Below are 18,937 nucleotides of genomic sequence, written 5' to 3'. Positions count from 1 at the left end.
TTCCCTCCCTCTCCCCCTCCCTCCCTCCCTCCCTCGCAGCGGCTGCCTGCCAACACACCCGGAGCTGCCCGCCTGGCACACCCAGCTGGGCGAGGGTCCCTCCCTGCCCACCGCGCCGCTCTCTCGCCGCCAGGACCCCCCCTCCGAAGCCCTCCCCGCGGCTCAGCCCCTCTGAAGGACACGCCAGGGTCTCCGGCAGGCCTCCCCCCCCCCTCCCCGCTGCGCCGCGGAAGCCGCATGGATGGAGGGCAGGCGAGGCGCCTTCTGCTCCTCCGCCGGATTTGAACCAAGAGGCGGCAGCCCGGCTGGCCGGATCGGGGAGCGGCTTCCTGGCGTGCAGCGGATCGCCAGGGGGGGCAGGAGGAGGAGGGGGAGGAGGACGGGGAGCGGCGCCCCCCCGGCGGCCCCCTAAAGCCGGCCGGCTTCGTGGGGCACGATCCCCGACTTTCCCGCAGGATCCCGGGACGGCAGCTGCTCCATCCGGCCAGGAGGAAGCGGGGATCCTTCGTGCCGCACCCCGACAGGCTGATGGGGACCCCGACTCCTCTCCGGCCCCCCGACTCTGCTGGATCTCGGTAGCTGAGAGAAGAAGAGGAGGGTCACCCATCCTTGACCCGGGAGATCCCCCAGCCCCGCCGCCCCCCGCCGCCCCCCAGCCCCTCCGGATGGGGCAGGCATGGCCGCCTTAGCCAGCTCCCTGATCCGGCAGAAACGGGAGATCCGCGATCCGGTGGCCAGCCGGCCCGTCTCCACCCAGCGAAAGGTCTGCCCGCGAGGGACCAAATCCCTCTGCCAGAAGCAGCTGCTCATCTTGATCTCCAAAGTCCGGCTGTGCGGGGGGAGGAAAGGCCGGCTGGAGAAACCCCCCGGTAAGTCCACTTTGGCGGGAGGGGGGGGGCGGGCGCCTGCCCCCGCCCTGGAGGGGCGAAAGGGAGGGGCCCCAACTGGGTTGGGGGGGCTTATTTCTCCCGGTCGGCGCCGCGGGGCTCTGCTTTGGATCGGGGCGCCCCCTCACCCCCGGAGGAGGGGGTGGGTTGTAAGGATAGGGCCAGGGTGAGATCCAGGATCCCTGCTGGCCGGTAAGGTTTGCTGATTCAAGGTGGACTCTGCTTTTCCCAGGGGGCACCAGCAGGAGGCGCTGTGCAGGGTGGAGAAGGGGGGGGGTCCTTTCCTGCCGGCGCTTCCCAGGGTCACCTGCAGGGGGCGTGCGATCAAGTTGGTTTAATGGATTAACCACGGTAGTGGAGTTGGGGGTGCCGGCGGTTGTGTGGAGGGTGCGTAGGAAGCCGGGGTACAGTTGTGGATTGCGGTGGGCAAGGGCCGTATCCGTATCTTTAAGGACACCCTGTTAGGTCAACGGGGTGCCAATATGTACCGAACTGGGTGCCAAAACCGGGTGCAGTAAAAAGTTTTCTTATGGAGGGGTGTGTGTGTGTGTGTGTGTGTGTGTGTGTGTGTGTGTACAGTGCCCCCTGTTGGCCGAGAGTCTTTTTGCAAGGGAGGTGGTTGTATGGAAACACCCCAAATTTGGGGGGTTCGATCCAAGAATTGGTTCTTGTCAAACGGTATAGGTTCTCCTGCCTGAGCAGGGGGCTGGACTAGAAGACCTCTAAGATCCCTTCCAGCTTCCATTCCATTCCATTCTATTCTTATTCCTTATTCCTTATTCCTTATTCCTTATTCCTTATTCCTTATTCCTTATTCCTTATTCCTTATTCCTTATTCCTTATTCCTTATTCCTTATTCCTTATTCCTTGTTCTGTTCTGTTCTGTTCTCAGCAACAATTCAGAAGTGGGTCGTTTTGTACGGGATGGTTTATAATTGAGGAGGGGGTTTCCTTCACGCTTTGCATCCGAACCCAAGTTGGAGGCGGGGAAGCCTCTTCCTCTCAACGTGGTGAGCTTTGGTCTCTGCAAAACTGCCAGGGAAAACCTGGATTTGGACACAGGTAGTCCTCGACTCACACCAAGTTTATTGAGTGACCGTTTGAAGTTTCAACCGTCAGGGGGGGAAAGGGACTTAGGACCGTTTTTCACACTTAACGACCGTTGCAGCCTCCCCACGGTCATCCTGCAATCCAGATTCAGACGCCTGGCCACTGACTCGTATTTGTGACGGTCGCAACATCCCAGGGGAGGGGGGTGTCACGCGATCCCCTTTTTTGCAACCTCCTGACCAGCAAAGCCCATGGGGCAGGGGAAGCCGGACTCACTTAACGACCACGTGGCTAAATTAAGCCCTGCAGCTTAATGACGGTGGCACGAAAGGTCATAAAACGGGGCAAACTTCGCTTGAGAAATGTTTCCCTTAGCGACAAAATTTGAGAGGGGGGCTCAATGGTGATCGTAAGTTGAGGACTTCCTGTGTTTTGGGGGGGCGTTGTCCGGTGAGCCTGGATTTCGCCCGGGGGGGGGGGACACTCGGGGTTGTGTGTATATTTGCAAACCGGTTTGAACTTTCGTGTGTGTGGCTGGGCACGTGGGGCCCTTCCCCTCCCCCAGGAGAGGGGGGAGGAGTGAGTGGGTGTGCATTCACACTTGCACTGAGAGTGGCAAATGGCACCCCCCCACCCCCCCACCCCCCCCATAGCGCAGCAGGAAAGGCCCCGTTTGGATCAAAGACGGGAGCTGCCTCCACCCCCCCCACCTTTAGGGAAAGGGGGCAGTTCACGCGGGGGGGGGGCTTTTACTCGTTGCCCCTTCCGGGGGGGGGGGAAAGGCAGCCGGTTTGGATGGTCTCTAGGTTGCCCCTGGCCAGTCGGGATTGGGTCTCCTCTCGGAATTCCTTCCTAACTTCCTGTTCTTCCTCCCTCCCTTCTTTCCTGTTTTCTCCCCCTCCTTCTATCTATCCTTCCTCTTCCCTCTCTCCTTCCTTCTTTCCTTCCTTACGCCCTGCCTTCCTATTTCCTTCCTTCCTGTTTCCTTCCTTCCTGCTTCCGTCTTTTTCTCTGCTTCCTCCTTCCTCCTTCCTTCTTTCCTGCCTCCTTCCCTCCCTTCCTATTTCCTTCCTTCCTGCTTCCTTCTTTCTCTCCCTCCTTCCTTCTTTCCCTCCTTAGTCCCTGCTTTCCTGTTTCCTTCCCTATTTCCTTCCTTCCTGCTTCCTTCTTTCTCTCTCCTTTCTCTCTACCTCTTTCCTTCTTCCTTCTTTCCTGCCTCCCTCCCTCCCTTCCTATTTCCTTCCTTCCTGCTTCCTTCTTTCTCTCCCTCCTTTTCTCTCTCCTCCCTCCCTCCCTCCCTCCTTCTTTCCTTCCTTTTCTCTCCCCCTCCCTCCGTACTCCTGCCTTCATCCTGTCTCCCTCGGTTTCCTCCTCCTCCTCCTCCTCCAGGCCTCTTGGAGGGTCTCCCCAGATGGCTCGGCAGAAAAAGGCCTTAAAGGATGGGGGGGGGGAAGGGGGGGCAGCAGCCAGAGCCCTTTCAGGTGTGGGGAGCGAGAGAGATCAGCTATTCATTTTAAAGGCCTGTAAAGTGAAAGCTGATGCTGATGCTGGGGGGGGGGGTGGGGGTTTAGAGGCACTGGGATGACCCCAGATCTCCTCCACAGGACCCTTCAGCCGAGGGGCAGGAAACCCCCCCAGGAAGGCTGATGGGCTGAGAGGGGGGGGAAAGCCCTCTCCTCTGGGGCCCCGGCGTGTTTGGCAATGGGTCCAGTGTGTGTGTGTGTGTGGTGGGAGGAGAAGGATCAAGAGCCCCAGGATTCGTTCTCGTCTCGAGGTGAATCAGGAGCAACCTTAGCGATGGGTAAGGAAGAGCCCGGGGGTCCCTGTGTGTGGGGGGGGCGGGGGCGGCCATGCGTGACCGCCCTTGGCCCCTTGGGCCTATCCCCAGTGGGGATTCGGATGGGAAGCGGGCGTTGGGGAGAGGTCTCTTGAACCTCTGGAGGGCCCATCGGTTCCAGCCGGGGTGGAGAATATTTGTAGCTCAGGACTGAAATGTGGGGTCCTTGCTGCTGGGGAGACCCACTTGCTGAGGGGGGGGTCAACCCTCCTTCCATCCATCACCAAGATTTGGGGCAAGATTTCCCCCGGAGGTGATCTCTGCGTGGTCCCCTTTCCCCCCAACGCCTCTGCTGAGAGGCTGCTTCTCCAACCCACGGCAGAGCCTCTGGTAGTCCGAAGACCCTCAACCCAATCAGCAAAGCCAAGTGTGTGTGTCGGGGGGGAGGGTCTCATTTTTGCACGGGCAACGCAAGTAAAAAAAACCAGTCGGCCCTTGAATTTGTGCCACGCCGGGCACCGGCTTGGCATGGTGACCGTGCCCCAGAGGGGCAGAAGTGAGGGTGTCCCCCAGGGAAAACCTGCAGAGGGGACCCCCCCTAAAGATCCTCTGGACGGGCAGGAGTGGGGGTTAAAAGGGCACACGATGACATCACCGCAGGCTCTGGGTTCCGGGTCATGCCACCTCGGTTGGAAGGGAGGGGCGAGAGAAAGAATTAGCCGGCAACATTTTAAGCCCTTTTTTAAAAAACCCTTTTCCTTTATTCCCTTTTTCCCCCAAATAAATTTATTTCTGCCTGGAGGAAAAAAAAGTTTTGAGGTGGGAGGCAGCCTCTGCCACTGGTTTACTCCCCCCCCCCCCCCGCCACTGCCCAATCTACAGCAGCCCCAAACTGCCTCTTTATTCCACCCTATCCCTACCTCTTTTTTTTGGGGGGGGGAGACTGGGTGTCAAGGAAAACCGGGGGGGGGGAGCGGGCTTTATATCCCTGTTTCTGGGTTGGAGTAAGAAAGCTGCTGGGTTTTTCCTGGGAGTAAAATTGGCAAATGGGGAGACCGTCCGGCGATGGGTGGGTGGGTGGAGGGGAAAGACCGAGAGGCCCGGAGCGCCGATGCTATTCATGATTTCCAAATTCAGCCGAGTATCGGAAAGAAATTATGTAAAGGCACTCCGGATTTAGCCGGCCTGTCAGCAGATAATCCTCCGGTGCCGAAACAGAACGGGATCAAACTGGGGTTGCGCGGAGAAAAGGCAGGGAAAAAAAACAAGGGTGAATTCAAATCTGGGCCACATCTGGCCAGCGGTGGCAGGCCAAAATCCAGCCGAGAAGGACGGATGGGCTGCGCCTTGAGAAAAATGGCGGCTTGCTCTGTGCCCAACGCATGAGCACAGGGAAGGGAGGCAGCCCCCGGTGTGCCCACGCCAGCCCCCTAGGGGCCACACATACCTCCGTGGCACAGAGAGGGTCTCCGTGGCAGGGGGAATTTTCTCTGTCCTGTCTTGCTCAGCCAGGCGGCCGCCAGATGTGCGAATGGGGCCTGTCCAGCGGTGTGTGGCTGCTGCATTAGAGGGCAGGAAAGCCTTGGGAGGAAGGGGTGCCAAACGCTCTGTGCCAGCCCTCCGTGGCAATCCTGGCTGTGCACTTCGGTTCGTGGAACAGGAGACGGGGGGCTGGACTTTGCAGGGAGGGACCCACTTCTGCCTCTGCTCACCTTTGTCACCAAGGACACATGGAGGGGAGCTGGGGGGGGGCTTGGCACTCCACGGCACAGCCAGTGAACTGTGCGGTTCCAGGCGGCTGCGACAGGCGGTGAGCACCGGCCCGGGATGCCACCGCCCCCCCACCCCTGCAGCCTGCCCAAGGTGGGGAGGAGGCAGGCGGTGGGGCTGGCAGGATCTGATTGATTACGAGCGGCAAAACCTTTGAGGAATGGAGGTCAGGAGGTCAGATCTTTAGTGATGAAGGCACTAGGAGCCTGTGAGTTCTAGTTCGGCCTTAGGCACGAAAGCCGGCTGGGTGACTTTGGGCCAGTCATCAGGAGACGGTGAGTTCTAGTTCTGCCTTAGGCACAAAAGCCGGCTGGGTGACTCTGGGCCAGTCACCAGGAGATGGTGAGTTCTAGTTCGGCCTTAGGCACGAAAGCCGGCTGGGTGATTTTGGGCCAGTCATCAGGAGACGGTGAGTTCTAGTTCTGCCTTAGGCACAAAAGCCGGCTGGGTGACTCTGGGCCAGTCACCAGGAGACGGTGAATTCTAGTCCTGCCTTAGGCAGAAAACATCCAGGAACCCCTCGCTTTCCGACCGTTCATTTAAAGTTCCAAGTTACAACGGTGCTAAAAAAAAAAGGAGAGAGACTTAGGACCGGTCCTCGCACTTACAACCGTCGCAGCGTCCCTGTGCTTGCAATTTGGGGTGCTTGGCAACCAGCATGTTGCAGCATCCTGGGGTGACATGATCCCCACTTGAGAACGCCCCACAAGCAAACTCAGTGGCGGAAGCCAGATCGGCCGAAGGGTGACCGTGCGGTTGGTTTTGTGACCAGCCGGGGTGGTAAAACGGGGCGTGGCTCGCTTAACGACTGCACTACTTAGCGTTTGACGTTTGGGTCGTAACTCGAGGACGGCCGGGAAAAAGACCCGTGCTGGAATCATCCCAAGACTATCCTGTTCCAGCGTCCCTCCTTCCGGCAACCAGCCAGTTTCCTTCACGGAGGTGACCCTCAGGAGGTGGAGATGCCAGCCTAGGTGGCATCTGCTCCAGCCATGGAGACTTCAAGGCTGATGGAGTTGCTTCAACCTTCTGAAGGTCATTTCAGATGAGTGTTGGCCAACCTGGGCAAGGGGAAGATAGGTGGATTTCAGCTCCGCACAGCTGGCTGGGGAACTCTGGGAGTTGAAGTCATTGGGGGGGATATAAGCCTGGCTGAGGCCTGGTGGGGAGGCTCCCAAGCCCGGGTTCAAGCGCACACACGTGTGCACACGCTTTGCGTCGGCTAGCCGGGACTCTCCCGCTAGGCAGCCAAAGCAGAGCGGAATTTGTGGGTTTCTTTGGAGGAGAGCATCTCTGAGCATGTTGGGCAGCCTCAGCCAGCAGTTCAGCCTCGAAAGCGCTCTGCATGTGCTCGGAGCTCCTAGGATCCGGTCCCTTGCTTTTCAAATTTGGCCCCTTGAAGGTGCGTGGACTTCGACTCCCAGAATCCCCCCAGCCGGCAAAGCTTTAACGGTGCCCAGATTGAGAAACACGGAACTAAATAGCCCTTCTGGCCCCTTCCAACTCTATCATTGGTCGCTGGCTAGGGAATTCTGGGAGTTGAAGTCCAAACACCTTGAAGTGGCCCAGGTTGAGAAACACCGAACTAGGTAACCCGTCTGGCCCCTTCCAACTCTATTATTCGCAGCTGGCTGGGGAACTCTGGGAGTTGAAGTCCACCCATCTTCCAGTTGCCCCAGTAGACAAACCTCTGGGCAGTTTTATCGCCTTTTACGACTTTCTCGCCCTAATTGTTAAGTGAATCCTTGCAGTCCTTAAGATATTAACACGGTCGTGTTAATTGACTTTGCTTGTCAGAAGGTTGCAAAAGGGGGTCACGTGACCCCCCCCCAGGTCAGTTGTCAAGCATCTGAATGTCGATCACATGACCAAGGGCATGCCACAACGGCTGTGTGAAAGCGGTCTTAAATCATGATTTTCAGTGCCGTTGTAACTCGGGACGGTCGCTAAATGAACTGTTTTAAGAAGTTGAGGACTGCCCGCATGGTCAGTCTTCTGAAGCCTCCAGCCGAAGGGGTTAAAAAGTAGGCGGAGCCTCGATTGCCCCAGTGTGGCTGCCATTTGACCGCCTACCTTTATACCCCACCCCTCCCCCCTTTCCCAGTGGGTCTGATTCATATGGACCAGTCGCATCCCATAATGCCACTAGAATTAGTCAGAAGTCCTGGAGCTGGTCCTAACGCTGCAGGCAAGGGCCATCAGAGGCTGGATGGTTTATTAGGGAATCCTGCACGGTGCAAAGGGGGTGGACTGGATGACCTCTTGAGTCCCTTCCAACTCTGATCCTTTAAAAAAAAAAGAGAGGCTTTGTCAGTGCAGAAACTGGAGGAGGAGCAGGAAGAGGAGGAGGAGAGGGGGAGGGGAAGAAGGGGGAGGAAGTGAAGGAGGAAGAGGAGGACAGGGAAGAGAAGGAGGAGGGGCAGAAGGAGGAAGAGGGGGAGAAAGAGAGGAGCGGGAGAAGGGAGGGGAGGAAGAGAAGGAGAGGGAGAGAGGGAATAGGAAGAGGAGAAAGGGAGGAAGAGGAGGGGGAAGAGAAGAAGGAGAGGGAGAAGGGGAAGAGGGGAAAGGGAGGAAGAGATACATCTGAAGGGGAGCCTCCCTAGCCCAGTGCAGTCTATTTGGAAAGAGCCGACGCAGGCGGTGGCAGAGCGCGAGGGAAGCGGCGGTGCCTCCTGGCACCCGGGATCCATCTCTCCGCGCCCCCCCCGGCACCCCCTCCCCTCCCCTCCCCCGTGCCCGCTCAACCCGCGCAGCCTCGCCTTTTGGCCGAGATCCGCCACACACACACACACACACACACACACACCCCTCCACCTGGCCGCCTGCCGATGTTCCTGGACCTCCGCTGCCAGGAGCCTCTTTGCAGTTGGCAGCGCCCCGGCCTGGCAGCCGGCCAGCTCTCCGCCCCCGCCCTCCCCTCCCCTTCGCCCCCCTCCCCGGAGCTGTGCAAGGTGCGGGACGGGGGGGGGCGGCAAAGGCCGGCGGCCCCCTCTCCGCCTGCCAGGCGCGGCGCTTCCAAAGTGCCACCTGCGCGAAGCTCTTCCAACTTCACCGGGTCTCTGTGTGTGCGTGCCTGTGTGTGTGTGTGTGTGTGTGTGTTAAGGGGGACCCTTTGGGGAAGCCCTAGTTCCTCCCCCCCACCCCGACCCACCAGCTCGGGGTCCAGCCCAGCCCCCCCCCCCCTTTCCGTTTTCATCCCAGCGAGGGCACCTTGAGCCGGTGCGGCGCGCTTCACCCGGCCAGCCTGGTTCTCTCCTAGCCCCCTTCCCCAACCTCCCCATTGATTTCTCTTTCCCCCCCACGGTGCCAACCTCCAGGACCCCCCCCCAGCCTTGCTCCCCCGGAGATAAACGCTCCTCCCGTCCCACGAACCGGCCCCACCTGGTCCGGGGCAGCCCCCAAAAAAGAAGCAGCAAAGCGCTTTTCATTGAACCCCCCGGAGCTTCCTGGCAATGCCCCACTTGGGAGGACGGGGAGGGGAGGCTTAGAGGGAGGGGAGGGGTCAGCCCGGATGGGGGGTCTGCGACGGCCGTCCCCCCCCCCCGCCCGCCGCCAAAGCCAAAGCCCGCCGGGGAACCTCCGAGGGGCTTCCCTGGAGAACGACCGCGCCCGCCTTCCGCCCGAGCGGCGGCGATTGCAAACTCCGAGTTCCCATCGGAGGACGGGGGAAAAAAACACGAGGCGTTTTTATTGCCGGGAATAAATTGATTTATGCCAGAGTCCACGAGGCCAAGCGAGGCGCTCCGCTCGCCTGGCGGAAAAGAAAAAACAACCCAACAGCCTCGTTTTATCGGCCGCTTGACGGGATCGATTCGGAGGTGAAGCCCGGGGGCGGCGGCGGCGGCGGGGCGGGGCCCCCTGCCAGCGTAACTCAGACGGGACTTGTGGGGGTACTACCCCCCCCCCGACACTGCCCTCTCTTGGGCACAGCTTCCCCAGGACCCCCGCCCCCAAGTCAGCTGCTAGGATAAACAGCGCCTTCAGATTCACTGAAAGGCTGGGGACCCCCTGGATCTCTCTTAACGCCGCACACACACACACCCCGGGCTTTTCCCCCTCCCCGACGCCGTTGGTCTATTTTAACGCGCCCTCCCCCCCATGGCTTTTCCCCACCGCAAACGTGCGTACGTCCCACTAAATCCGAGCCGTATAAATAATTTGCACGCTTTGTGGAGGAAAGCAGCCAAGTCGCTCCGGGTATATTTAAGGATAAGGGGGCGCATTTGATGGAGGGGGGGGGGAGGAGGAGGAGGAAAGCGAGAATAAATGTTATAAATGAAAGGGAGCCCACTCACTCAGCCATGCCCTTCCCCTCCTCCCTCCCACCCCACCCCACCCCCACTCCCCCAGCCTGCAGCTCCCCACTAATTTTCCGGCGCAGCTGCGCTCTTGCGTGCGCGCGATTGCGTTCTCCGAGGTTTAAATTATACAGCCGGGCAAGTTCCCCCGACCCCAATTCTAGATTTGTCAAACGCTCCTGGCCTTATCCACATTTCCCCCCCCAAAAAAAAAAAGATTGGTCCTGCTGGGCCCTTCGGCCAGCCGGCCCAGGGACATGGGAGGGGGGTTTGTTTCTTCAAGCCTGCATCCCCCAGCCCTCCCATGTCCGAAGTCTCTTAGGGGTGCCCCTTCTGTTCCCCCACCCCGCTGGCCCTGTCTTTGCAGCAGTTTGCAGCCCTCATGCTTGCAGGTTAGGGGGTCGCCTCCCCCACTGCTCAACCGGGGGGGGGGGGGAGAGCCCTGACATCCTTGCCCCGCTGACCAGCCCTGCTTGGCTTCGTTTCCCCCACGCCCTGCGGTGCCGGAGAGTTATCTGGTCCAAGAGCACCACCGCCAACCTGGGTAGGCTACCCCGTTCTGGGTCAGCCCCCTGTCTTCCTCCCTCCCTCCCTCCGTCCATCAAGGCGGGGGCCCTGCCTTCCGTCCATATTCCACTGCTCCCCCCCCCCCGCGCATCTGGGTAACCTTGTAGGGAGCTCTCTCTGCAACGGCGGCTGGCTGCAGCGTGCCAGGCAGGGAGTGTGCCAGGCCAGGGGAGGGGGGGCACAGGCAGGCCTCGGGGCCATCCCAGGCCGGCCGCTTGGGGGTGGGAGGGGCTCCGTCGCCCTCCCCCCTGGGGCGTTGCACCACCTCGCTCGGCTGTCGGGAGCGCAAAAACGCAGTCACCTTGATCTCGGCCTCGCTAGGCTGGAATGGAAGCGGGGCGTTCAAAGGCTCGGCTTTGGGTCCGCTGTGGGGGGAGGGGGGGAGTAAGGCTCTCCCCCTCCCCAACCCAGGCTCCCCCTATTTTTATCTGGGGGAAGAGAGAGAGAGAGAGACGATAAGACCGGGGTCATCCCTGCAAGGCTCCGAAGCGAAAGAGGTCCCCAAAGCGTGTGCAGAATCCTCTCTCTCCTCGGATGCCTTCAGGATCGGGAGGGGAAACGCCCCTCCCTCCCAGCGTTACGCACCATGGGTCTGCTGGTGTCTGAGGATTACCGCAGTGCAACCCCCCTCCCCTCCCCCCCCAGCGCCGGTTGGCAATCCAGGTTTAAAAGAGCTCAGGAAGGAAAGGGGGGGGGAAATCGATGGCGAATTGTGTCAAGGAATACACACCGGAGAGGCGGGTTTTTTTTCTTTTTCTATCTGACCTTCCAGATGCGCAACACCCAGCCAGAAGGGAATGCCCCTGCGGGGGGGAGGGAGGAGGAGGGGGAGGTCGTGTGAATGGCAATCCCGGCAGGCCTTGGACGCTGCAGAGCGGGGGAAGCCTGCACACACACACACCCAGGGTCAAGGCCCCGAAGAACAGAAACCCAGGGAGGCGGCAAGACGCGCGGGTTCCTGTCCTTCCTCGGGGGTCGGGGTGGGGGCTGCTCGATGCCATAATTAGGTACCACACACACACACACACACACACACACCCCTGCGGTTTTGCACGCTTGATCCCACACTTAAGGGAGGCGTTGCGAACGGCCGGTGGTGATGTCAGCGTCCTTGGCGGATGGCGCAGTCCGAGCTGGGATGGTGTGGCTGTTGCGCCTTGAAGCCTCCTGGAATTGGAGAGAGGCAAAGGCGATTTGCACGGTGGGGGGAGGGGGGAGGGGGGGGCTTATGAAACGTGGCGTGAAGTGGGGGGGTTGTTTTCCCTCCGTGGAAGAGTCAGCCGGGCTGAAACGGTCCGAGGGAAAAGGGGGGAGGGAAGGAATTTGGAACACTTCTCTGGGGGAAAAGAATTGGGTCTAGTAGGGAAGGCAGCAAGATAGAAATCAGAGTTCTAGTCCCGCCTTGGTCATGAAAGCCGGCTGAATGACCTTGGGCCAATCGTCAGGAGAGGGTGAGTTCTAGTTCTGCTTTAGGCAGGAGAGCAGGCTGGGTGACTGGGCCAATCACCAGGAGATGGTGAATTCTAGTCACTCTGTAGCCACGACAGCCGGCTGGATGACTTTGGGCCAGTCACCAGGAGACGGTGAGTTCTAGTCTCACTTTAGGCATGAAAGCTGGCTGGCTGATTTTGGGCTAGTCACCAGGAGACGGTGGAAGTTCCAGTTCTGCTTTAGGCACAATAACTGGTTGGGTGACTTTGGGCTAATCACCAGGAGACGGTGAGTTCTAGTCCTGCCACAGGCATGAAAGCCGGCTGGGTAATTAGGGGCCAATCACCGGGAGATGATGGGAGTTCCAGTTCTGCTTTAGGCAGGAGAGCCGGCTGGGTGACTGGGCCAATCACCAGGAGACGGTGAATTCTAGTCGCTCTGTAGCCACGAAAGCCGGCTGGGTGACCACCAGGAGACGGTGGGAGTTCCAGTTCTGCTTAAGGCAGGGTAACTGGCTAGGTGACTCTCAACCCAACCCACCTCACAGGGATGTTGTGGTGGAGGAAATAGGAGGAGAAAGGAGCATCGGGGCATCTCTGCCACCCTGAGTGGCAAACACATTACGGGCAGGATTTTAATTTAAAAAAGAAAGAAAGAAAGAAACAGGATGTGGGCAATGGCTGCACCCCCTGGAGGGCTTTGGAAGGAAATTAGATCCCAGGACGTTAGGTGCTATAGGCTTCTCAATTGCTGGAGAGAGCATGTGCAGAGGGCCAAACGATGCTCCAGGGCAGCTTGGGGGCATCCCCGTGGCCTCAGCCTGGCACCAACAAGAAGCCTGGGCAAGAGGTACCTTTTCCCAGGTGCCACCTCATCCTTCTTAGGCTCCTCCCTTCCTCCGGGTGGTTGGGCCTCAGTCTTCCCCTTCTGTGAAATGGGCACACACCTGGCTGGGAGACCTGGGAGGGGACCGGGAGGCTATTAAGGGCTGGACCCCGAACTCACTCAGCCCCCGGAGGCTCTGAAGCCAAGAGATGGGTTCCGAGTTCAGACTCTGCGTTCCATGTAAAGAAATGATGCCTGGGACCCCCAGCAGGGCTCATTATAAGGATTCGGGGGGAAAGCACCCCCACCTGTGGCCAGACTCTACCCCCCACCCCAAAGTACCTGCCCACCCCACCCCCTGAACAGCCCCGTTTTCTCTCCCCATTATGAGCGCTGCAGGGTCCATCTGACACTCGGAGGCCGCCTGCCTCTGATCGCAGGCAGAGAGTGGCCCTTGCAGCTTTCAGAGCATGTGCAGAGGGCCCCAGATGTTCTTTAGGTGGAAGCCAAAGGCGGAGCAGCAATCAGACCAGGGGTGGGCAACTAAGGGCCCCTTTACGACCGATGGACTTCAACTCCCAGAATTCCTCAGCCAGCCATGCTGTCTGAGGAATTCTGGGAGTTGAAGTTCACCGGTCGTAAAGGGGCCCTTAGTTGCCCACCCCTGAATTAGCCTAATGGCCCTAATCCGAATTAGGAAGGGAAGAAGGACGCAGGGAGATCCTTAAAATGACCCAACTTTAATGGGCGTAAGTGGACGGGGCGATTTCCTGTCACGTTTATACGGCTCGCTTTCAATCCAGCATTTCTGTGCTTCCTGACTGGCCTACCTCGCAGGGCTGGGAATATGATCAAAAAGCAGCTTTCTGCTGGAAGGGCCGGGCAACTGGCCTCCACTTGGAGGATCAAGCTTGATCCTAGGGGTTAATGCACTGGGTTAGAAAGCGGGAGATGGTGAGTTCTAGTCCTGCCTTAGGCACGAAAGTTGGCTGGGTGATTTTGGGCCAATCAGAGGAGACGGTGACTTCTAGTCCCGCCTTAGGCACGAAAGCCGGCTGGGTGACTTTGGGCAAATCACCAGGAGATGGTGAGTTCTAAGTCCCGCCAGGCACGAAAGCTGGCTGGGTGACTTTGGGCCCATCACCAGGAGACGGTGAGTTCTAGTCCCGCCTTAGGCACGAAAGTCGTCTGGGTGACTTTGGGCCAATCACCAGGAGACGGTGAGTTCTAGTCCCGCCTTAGGCACAAAAGCCGGCTGGGTGACTTTGGGCCAATCACCAGGAGACAGTGAGTTCTAGTCCCGCCTTAGGCACGAAACCCAGCTGGGTGACTTTGGGCTACACCCTCTCTCCGCCCAACCCACCTCACAGGGTTGTTCTTGCGGGGGGGGGAAAGAGGGGGAGGAAGAAAATATGTCGCCTCTATCTGCCGCCTGGCGTTCTTTTTGGGGGGGAAAAAAGCAGGATACAAATCAATAAATCTCCTGGTGGCCTCCCAGCCGACTCCTAACCAAGTCTGATTCCCTTTAGCTTCTAAATCAGCAATGCTCACCCCCAGCAAAACAAACACCCTTTATCCAGCTTATTCTTCTATTCCAGGGGTAGGCAACCTCGGCTCTTTTATGACTCATGGACTTCAACTCCCAGAATTCCTGAGCCAGCCAAGCTGGCTCAGGAATTCTGGGAGTTGAAGTCCATGAGTCATAAAAGAGCCGAGGTTGCCTACCCCTGTTCTATTCCATTAAGGAAGCAGCGGGCACCTCCCTCTTCTCCTCCTTCGCTTAAGCCCTAACATTGGACGCTCTTCCAACAACCTTCCGCCCCTCCTCCCGCTCCTCTCCAACCCACATTAGTAGATTGGAAAATCTCCCCCCCCCCCCCGGCCTGGTGAGAGAGACCTATTTTTTTCTTATTTTCTTTTTTTAATTTGCTTAAGAGGCTCCCGCAGATGACAGGGCCAGAAGGCGGATTTTTTTTTTAAATTTATTTTTTAAATAGCATAAAAAAATGGAAATAAAAACCAAGCTTTTGTTCCCCGTCCTCGCTCTGCTTCCAAGACCTGTCAAAAGGAGAACGGAGGAGACTTTGGGAGAGGGATTAAAAAAGAAAAAAAAATAAAGAGAGAGAGAGAACAAGTTGCCAAGGAAAGGCAGCTTTCCAGATAGAGATGTCCTGAAAAGGTTGGAGTTTTTTTTGTGTTTTGGCGCCCGAGAGAAAAAACACACCAAAGCATTTCCTTCTTTCCACGCAGCCGATTTTGCTTTTGCACCTGCAGATCACCTCTGGGAGAGCCTGTGTGTGTGTGTGTGTGTGTGTGTGTGGTGGTTTTGGGGGGGGGGGGAGGAAATCAGTCTGCTTTTAATTTTGAGAGCCTGGGTCTGCGCCTGTTTTTTTAGGAGGGTCTAAAATGCCCCTCTGTGGTGAACTGTGAACTGTGAACTGTGGTGCTGGAGAAGACTCCTGCGAGTCCCTTGGACTGCGAGGCGATCAAACCGGTCAGTCCTAGAGGAGATCAACCCTGACTGCTCTTTGGAAGGCCAGATCCTGAAGCTGAAAACTCAAATACTTTGGCCACCTAATGAGAAGGAAGGACTCACTGGAGAAGAGCCTCATGCTGGGAAAGATCGAGGGCAAGAGAAGAAGGGGACGACAGAGAATGAGGTGGCTGGATGGAGTCACTGAAGCAGGAGGCGTGAGCCTAAATGGACTCCAGAAGATGGTAGAGGACAGGAAGGCCTGGAGGAACGTTGTCCATGGGGCCGCGATGGGTCGGACACAACTTCGCAGCTAACAACAACAACAAAATCCCCCCCCTTGGGCATTTTGCGCTGCTGCCGTGTTTTGGGCACCAGGGAGAAGGAGAAGCAGACGGGAGTTACCACCATGGATATTGAAGCAAGACAGCCTGTTATACGGGACGAGGTTTCTCTCAACCCGGACAACTTTAAGACGGCTGGACTTTCAACTCCCAGAGCTGAAGGAATCCTGGGAGTTGAAGTCCACCCGTCTTAACGAATGAATGAACCTTTGTTGTCAAAGTACAACCAGTTGTCCCGGTTGCGAAAAATGGATATACAGGCAATTGATGGTGGGGTGTTCTTTTTGTGTGTGTATTTTTGAGGGAAGAAAAGCATTGAAAACTGACTTTTCCAACGCAGAGGGTGGTGAGGACAGCAAAAAAGATTATCGGCAGTTCACTGCCTTCTATCCAGGACGTGGCCTATAAGCGACGCTTATACGTATAGGGTCCAGAGGAAGGGTCTGGGATGCCCCCCCCATCCTCTCCATGACCTGTTTTCCTTGTTACCTTCATGGGGGGGTGGGCTTCGTGGTACCCGAAGCAGAACATCCGGATTCAGCCGCAGTTTTGGGAACTCTTGCTAAGCACATTGATTTGTGCTTTCGATTGTAAGCCGCCCTGAGTCTTCGGAGAAGGGCGGGATATAAATGGGATTAAAACAAAAACAAAAAAAAACCTCTCGAGCTTCCTCTTTCCGTTACGCGTTCCAGAGGGAGGCTGATTAATATTTCTATGTATACATATCTCTGGGTGTGGGTATCTAGTGTGTACAGCAGGTGTGCGTATGCGTTGTGTATGGGTATGGGTAAATATATACTTGCCTTTGAGAGCAAGCAAGAGGATTTCATTTTTAATGTGGGCCAGGGTGCCCAGAGTGAAAAGAAAATGACATTAAAGGTTATCTTATCTATCTTATCCTTTATGAAGGAATTCACTCATAGAGTCGCTAGGCTTTTTTTTAATCAGTGGGAGAAATAGTCCATATCTCAGAACACAGAATGCAATGCTCCTTCCTTCCTTCCTTCCTTCCTTCCTTCCTTCCTTCCTTCCTTCCTTCCTTCCTTCCTCTTCCTTCCTTCCTCTTCCTTCCTTCCTTCCTTCCTTCCTCTTTCTTCCTTCCTTCCTCTTCCTTCCTTCCTTCCTTCCTTCCTTCCTCTTCCTTCCTTCCTTCCTTCGTTCCTTCCTTCCTTCCTCTTCCTTCCTTCCTTCCTTCCTTCCTTCCTTCCTCTTCCTTCCTTCCTTCCTTCCTCTTCCTTCCTTCCTTCCTTCCTTCCTTCCTTCCTTCCTCTTTCTTCCTTCCTTCCTCTTCCTTCCTTCCTTCCTTCCTCTTCCTTCCTTCCTTCCTTCCTTCCTTCCTCTTCCTTCCTTCCTTCCTTCCTCTTCTATTTCTCTCCTTCCCTCCTTCCCTCCCTCCCTTCCACCCTCCCTTTCTCTTCCTTCCTTCCCTCCTTCTTTCCTTCTGCTTCTCTCCTCCTTCCTTCCCTCCCTCCCTCCTTCCTTCCTGTCCTGGGTGTTGTTGTGGGTCTTTTGTGACTCTGTGTGTGACATGTTTTTCCAGCCAAAGAGTCGGCCGGTGAGAAGATCAGAAAACCAATAGGAAATTGGCAGTACCCTTTCTGACACCAATTTGTCACAAAAGGCCGAAGGGCGGCGGCGGGGGGGGGGCGGGCACTGCTCCCCCCACCCTTGTGAAGCAGGACCCCGAGACTGGGGCAGGCATGGCAGAGTCTGGCACAGTCTGAAAGGCCCCCCCCCATGGGAGCAGAGACGCCTGCTCGTTCTTGGCCGGGATAGACCCCCCCCCTCGCAGGTGCTTCTTGCTGCCTCAGCTGCTTCAGGGCAACGGAGGCCCATCCCTCATGGGGGGGGGGGTCCGTGGAGGCTGCGGGAGCAAGGGGGAGCGGGGGGGGGGCACAGAAACGAAGAACAGAGCTGGTACAGATCAGGACTGCTGCAGCTCGGCGGCCTTGGCAGAGAAGGGAAGGGCCGGACGATCCCTGCTGGGTGGGCAGGAAGGCGGATGTAGGGGGGGGGCACCGGGCTTCCCCGGAGGGAGGGGGGGTGACATTAACAGGGGCATTCAGGCCCTCCTCCCACCCTCTCTCCTGCCTCCTTTCCTTCCCTCCTTCCTTCCTCTTATCTATTTCCTTCCCTCCCTCCCCCTCCCTCCCTCCTTCCCTTCCTTTTTTATTTCTGTCCCTCCCTCCTTCCCTTCCTCTCTTTCCCTTCCTGCCATCTTTCTTTTTCCTTCCTTCCCTCCTTCCTTCCTCTTTTCTATGTCCATCCTTCCCTCCCTCCCTCCCTCCTTCCCTTCCTCCCTTCCTCCTTCCCTTCCTTCCTTCCTTCCTTCCCTGCCATCTTTCTTCTTCCTTCCTTCCTTCCCTCCCTCCTTCCCCTTTTCTATTTCCCTCCCTCTCTCCCTTCCTGTTTTCCTTCCTTCCTCCCTTCTCTCCTTCCTTCCCTCCCTCCTTTCCTTCTCTCCCTCCCTCCCTCCCCCTTGTCCATCAGGGGGTCCCGGTGCCCCCCTGCCCACTCAGAACTCTGGCCCCGGAGGCAGCGCCGGGCAAGGGGACTCGGGCCGCCCTCCACACGGACCCTCCCTTCCTTCGCTCCAGGTGGAAGCGGCTCCGCTGCCCCTGTCGGAGAAAGGCCTAAATCAGCCCGCCCCCCCCCACGTCCCGTTCCAGGTGTGTTGCCCCCCCCCCGTCCCCGGAACGGCCCCTGTGCGGCCCCAGGGCGTCGGAGGGCGCCACCTTGGGGAACCGTCCTGGGGGGGGCCTCGCAGGGGCTTTCGCTCCTCCCCCCCTAATCTCCCTCCCCCCTTTCTCTTCTCCCCCCCCCCCAGCAGAACCGCAGCTGAAGGGCATCATCACCAAACTCTTCTGCCGGCACGGCTTCTACCTGCAGGCGCGCCCGGACGGCAGCCTGGAGGGGACGCGGGAGGACGGCAGCGGCTTCAGTAAGCGCCCCCGGGGCCCTCCCCTCCCCTCCCCTCCCCCGCCTCTTTCCTGCGTAGGGGAGGGCGGGGGGAACCCCTCCCCGGCCTTTGCTCCCTGCCCCAGAGCTCTGGGATGGAGGGGGAGGGAAGCAGCGGGTGTGTTGGGGGGTTGGACTAGAAGGCCTCTAAGGTCCCTTCCAGGTGCCCCGCTCTGGCCTCGGAGCCCCGCAGGTGAAGCTGGGGCGGGACCCCTCCAGCCTTTACTCTGAAGCCGCCCCTCTTTCGGGTCTGCAGCTTTCTGGGTCCCTCCCCGCCTCCCCCCCCCCCCACATTCACCCCCCTCCCGTTCTGGCCGCGGCCGGCTTCTCTCCGGGGAGGAAAGGAGGCCGCGCAGTGATGGATGGCGCGCCCGCCCCGTCTGGCAGGCCGGTCTCTGTCTGGGCACGTGGCCCGTTCCCCTGCCCCCCCCCCCCGTTGCAGCTGCCTGGCGGCCCCGTCTAACACCCATCAGCAGTTCTCCCCCCCCCCCCAGTGAAGGTGGGGCCGGGGACCATAAAGCGCACTTGGGAGATGCCAGATGCCCCCCCACCCCCGG

At 58.4% G+C, this 18,937-nt stretch overlaps 1 protein-coding gene across 1 annotated transcript in view; it reads left to right on the top strand.

The window, feature by feature from the left end:
• Positions 1-676: 676 nt before the first annotated feature.
• Positions 677-18,937, top strand: part of LOC308677006 (fibroblast growth factor 11-like) — a gene marked incomplete at its 5' end in the record, with an annotated part of 31,187 nt that continues 12,926 nt past the window's right edge. Inside the window, 2 exons of the mRNA XM_081343108.1 lie at positions 677-869; positions 18,253-18,363. Of these exons, the coding sequence (XP_081199234.1) occupies positions 677-869; positions 18,253-18,363 (304 nt within the window). The remainder of the gene's footprint in view (positions 870-18,252; positions 18,364-18,937) is intronic.

Source organism: Vipera berus, assembly GCF_964194415.1.
Source record: "Vipera berus genome assembly, chromosome: Z".
Lineage (NCBI taxonomy): Eukaryota > Metazoa > Chordata > Lepidosauria > Squamata > Viperidae > Vipera > Vipera berus.
Note: the sequence above shows the minus strand (reverse complement) of the source record. Positions and strands in the feature narration are given on the sequence as shown.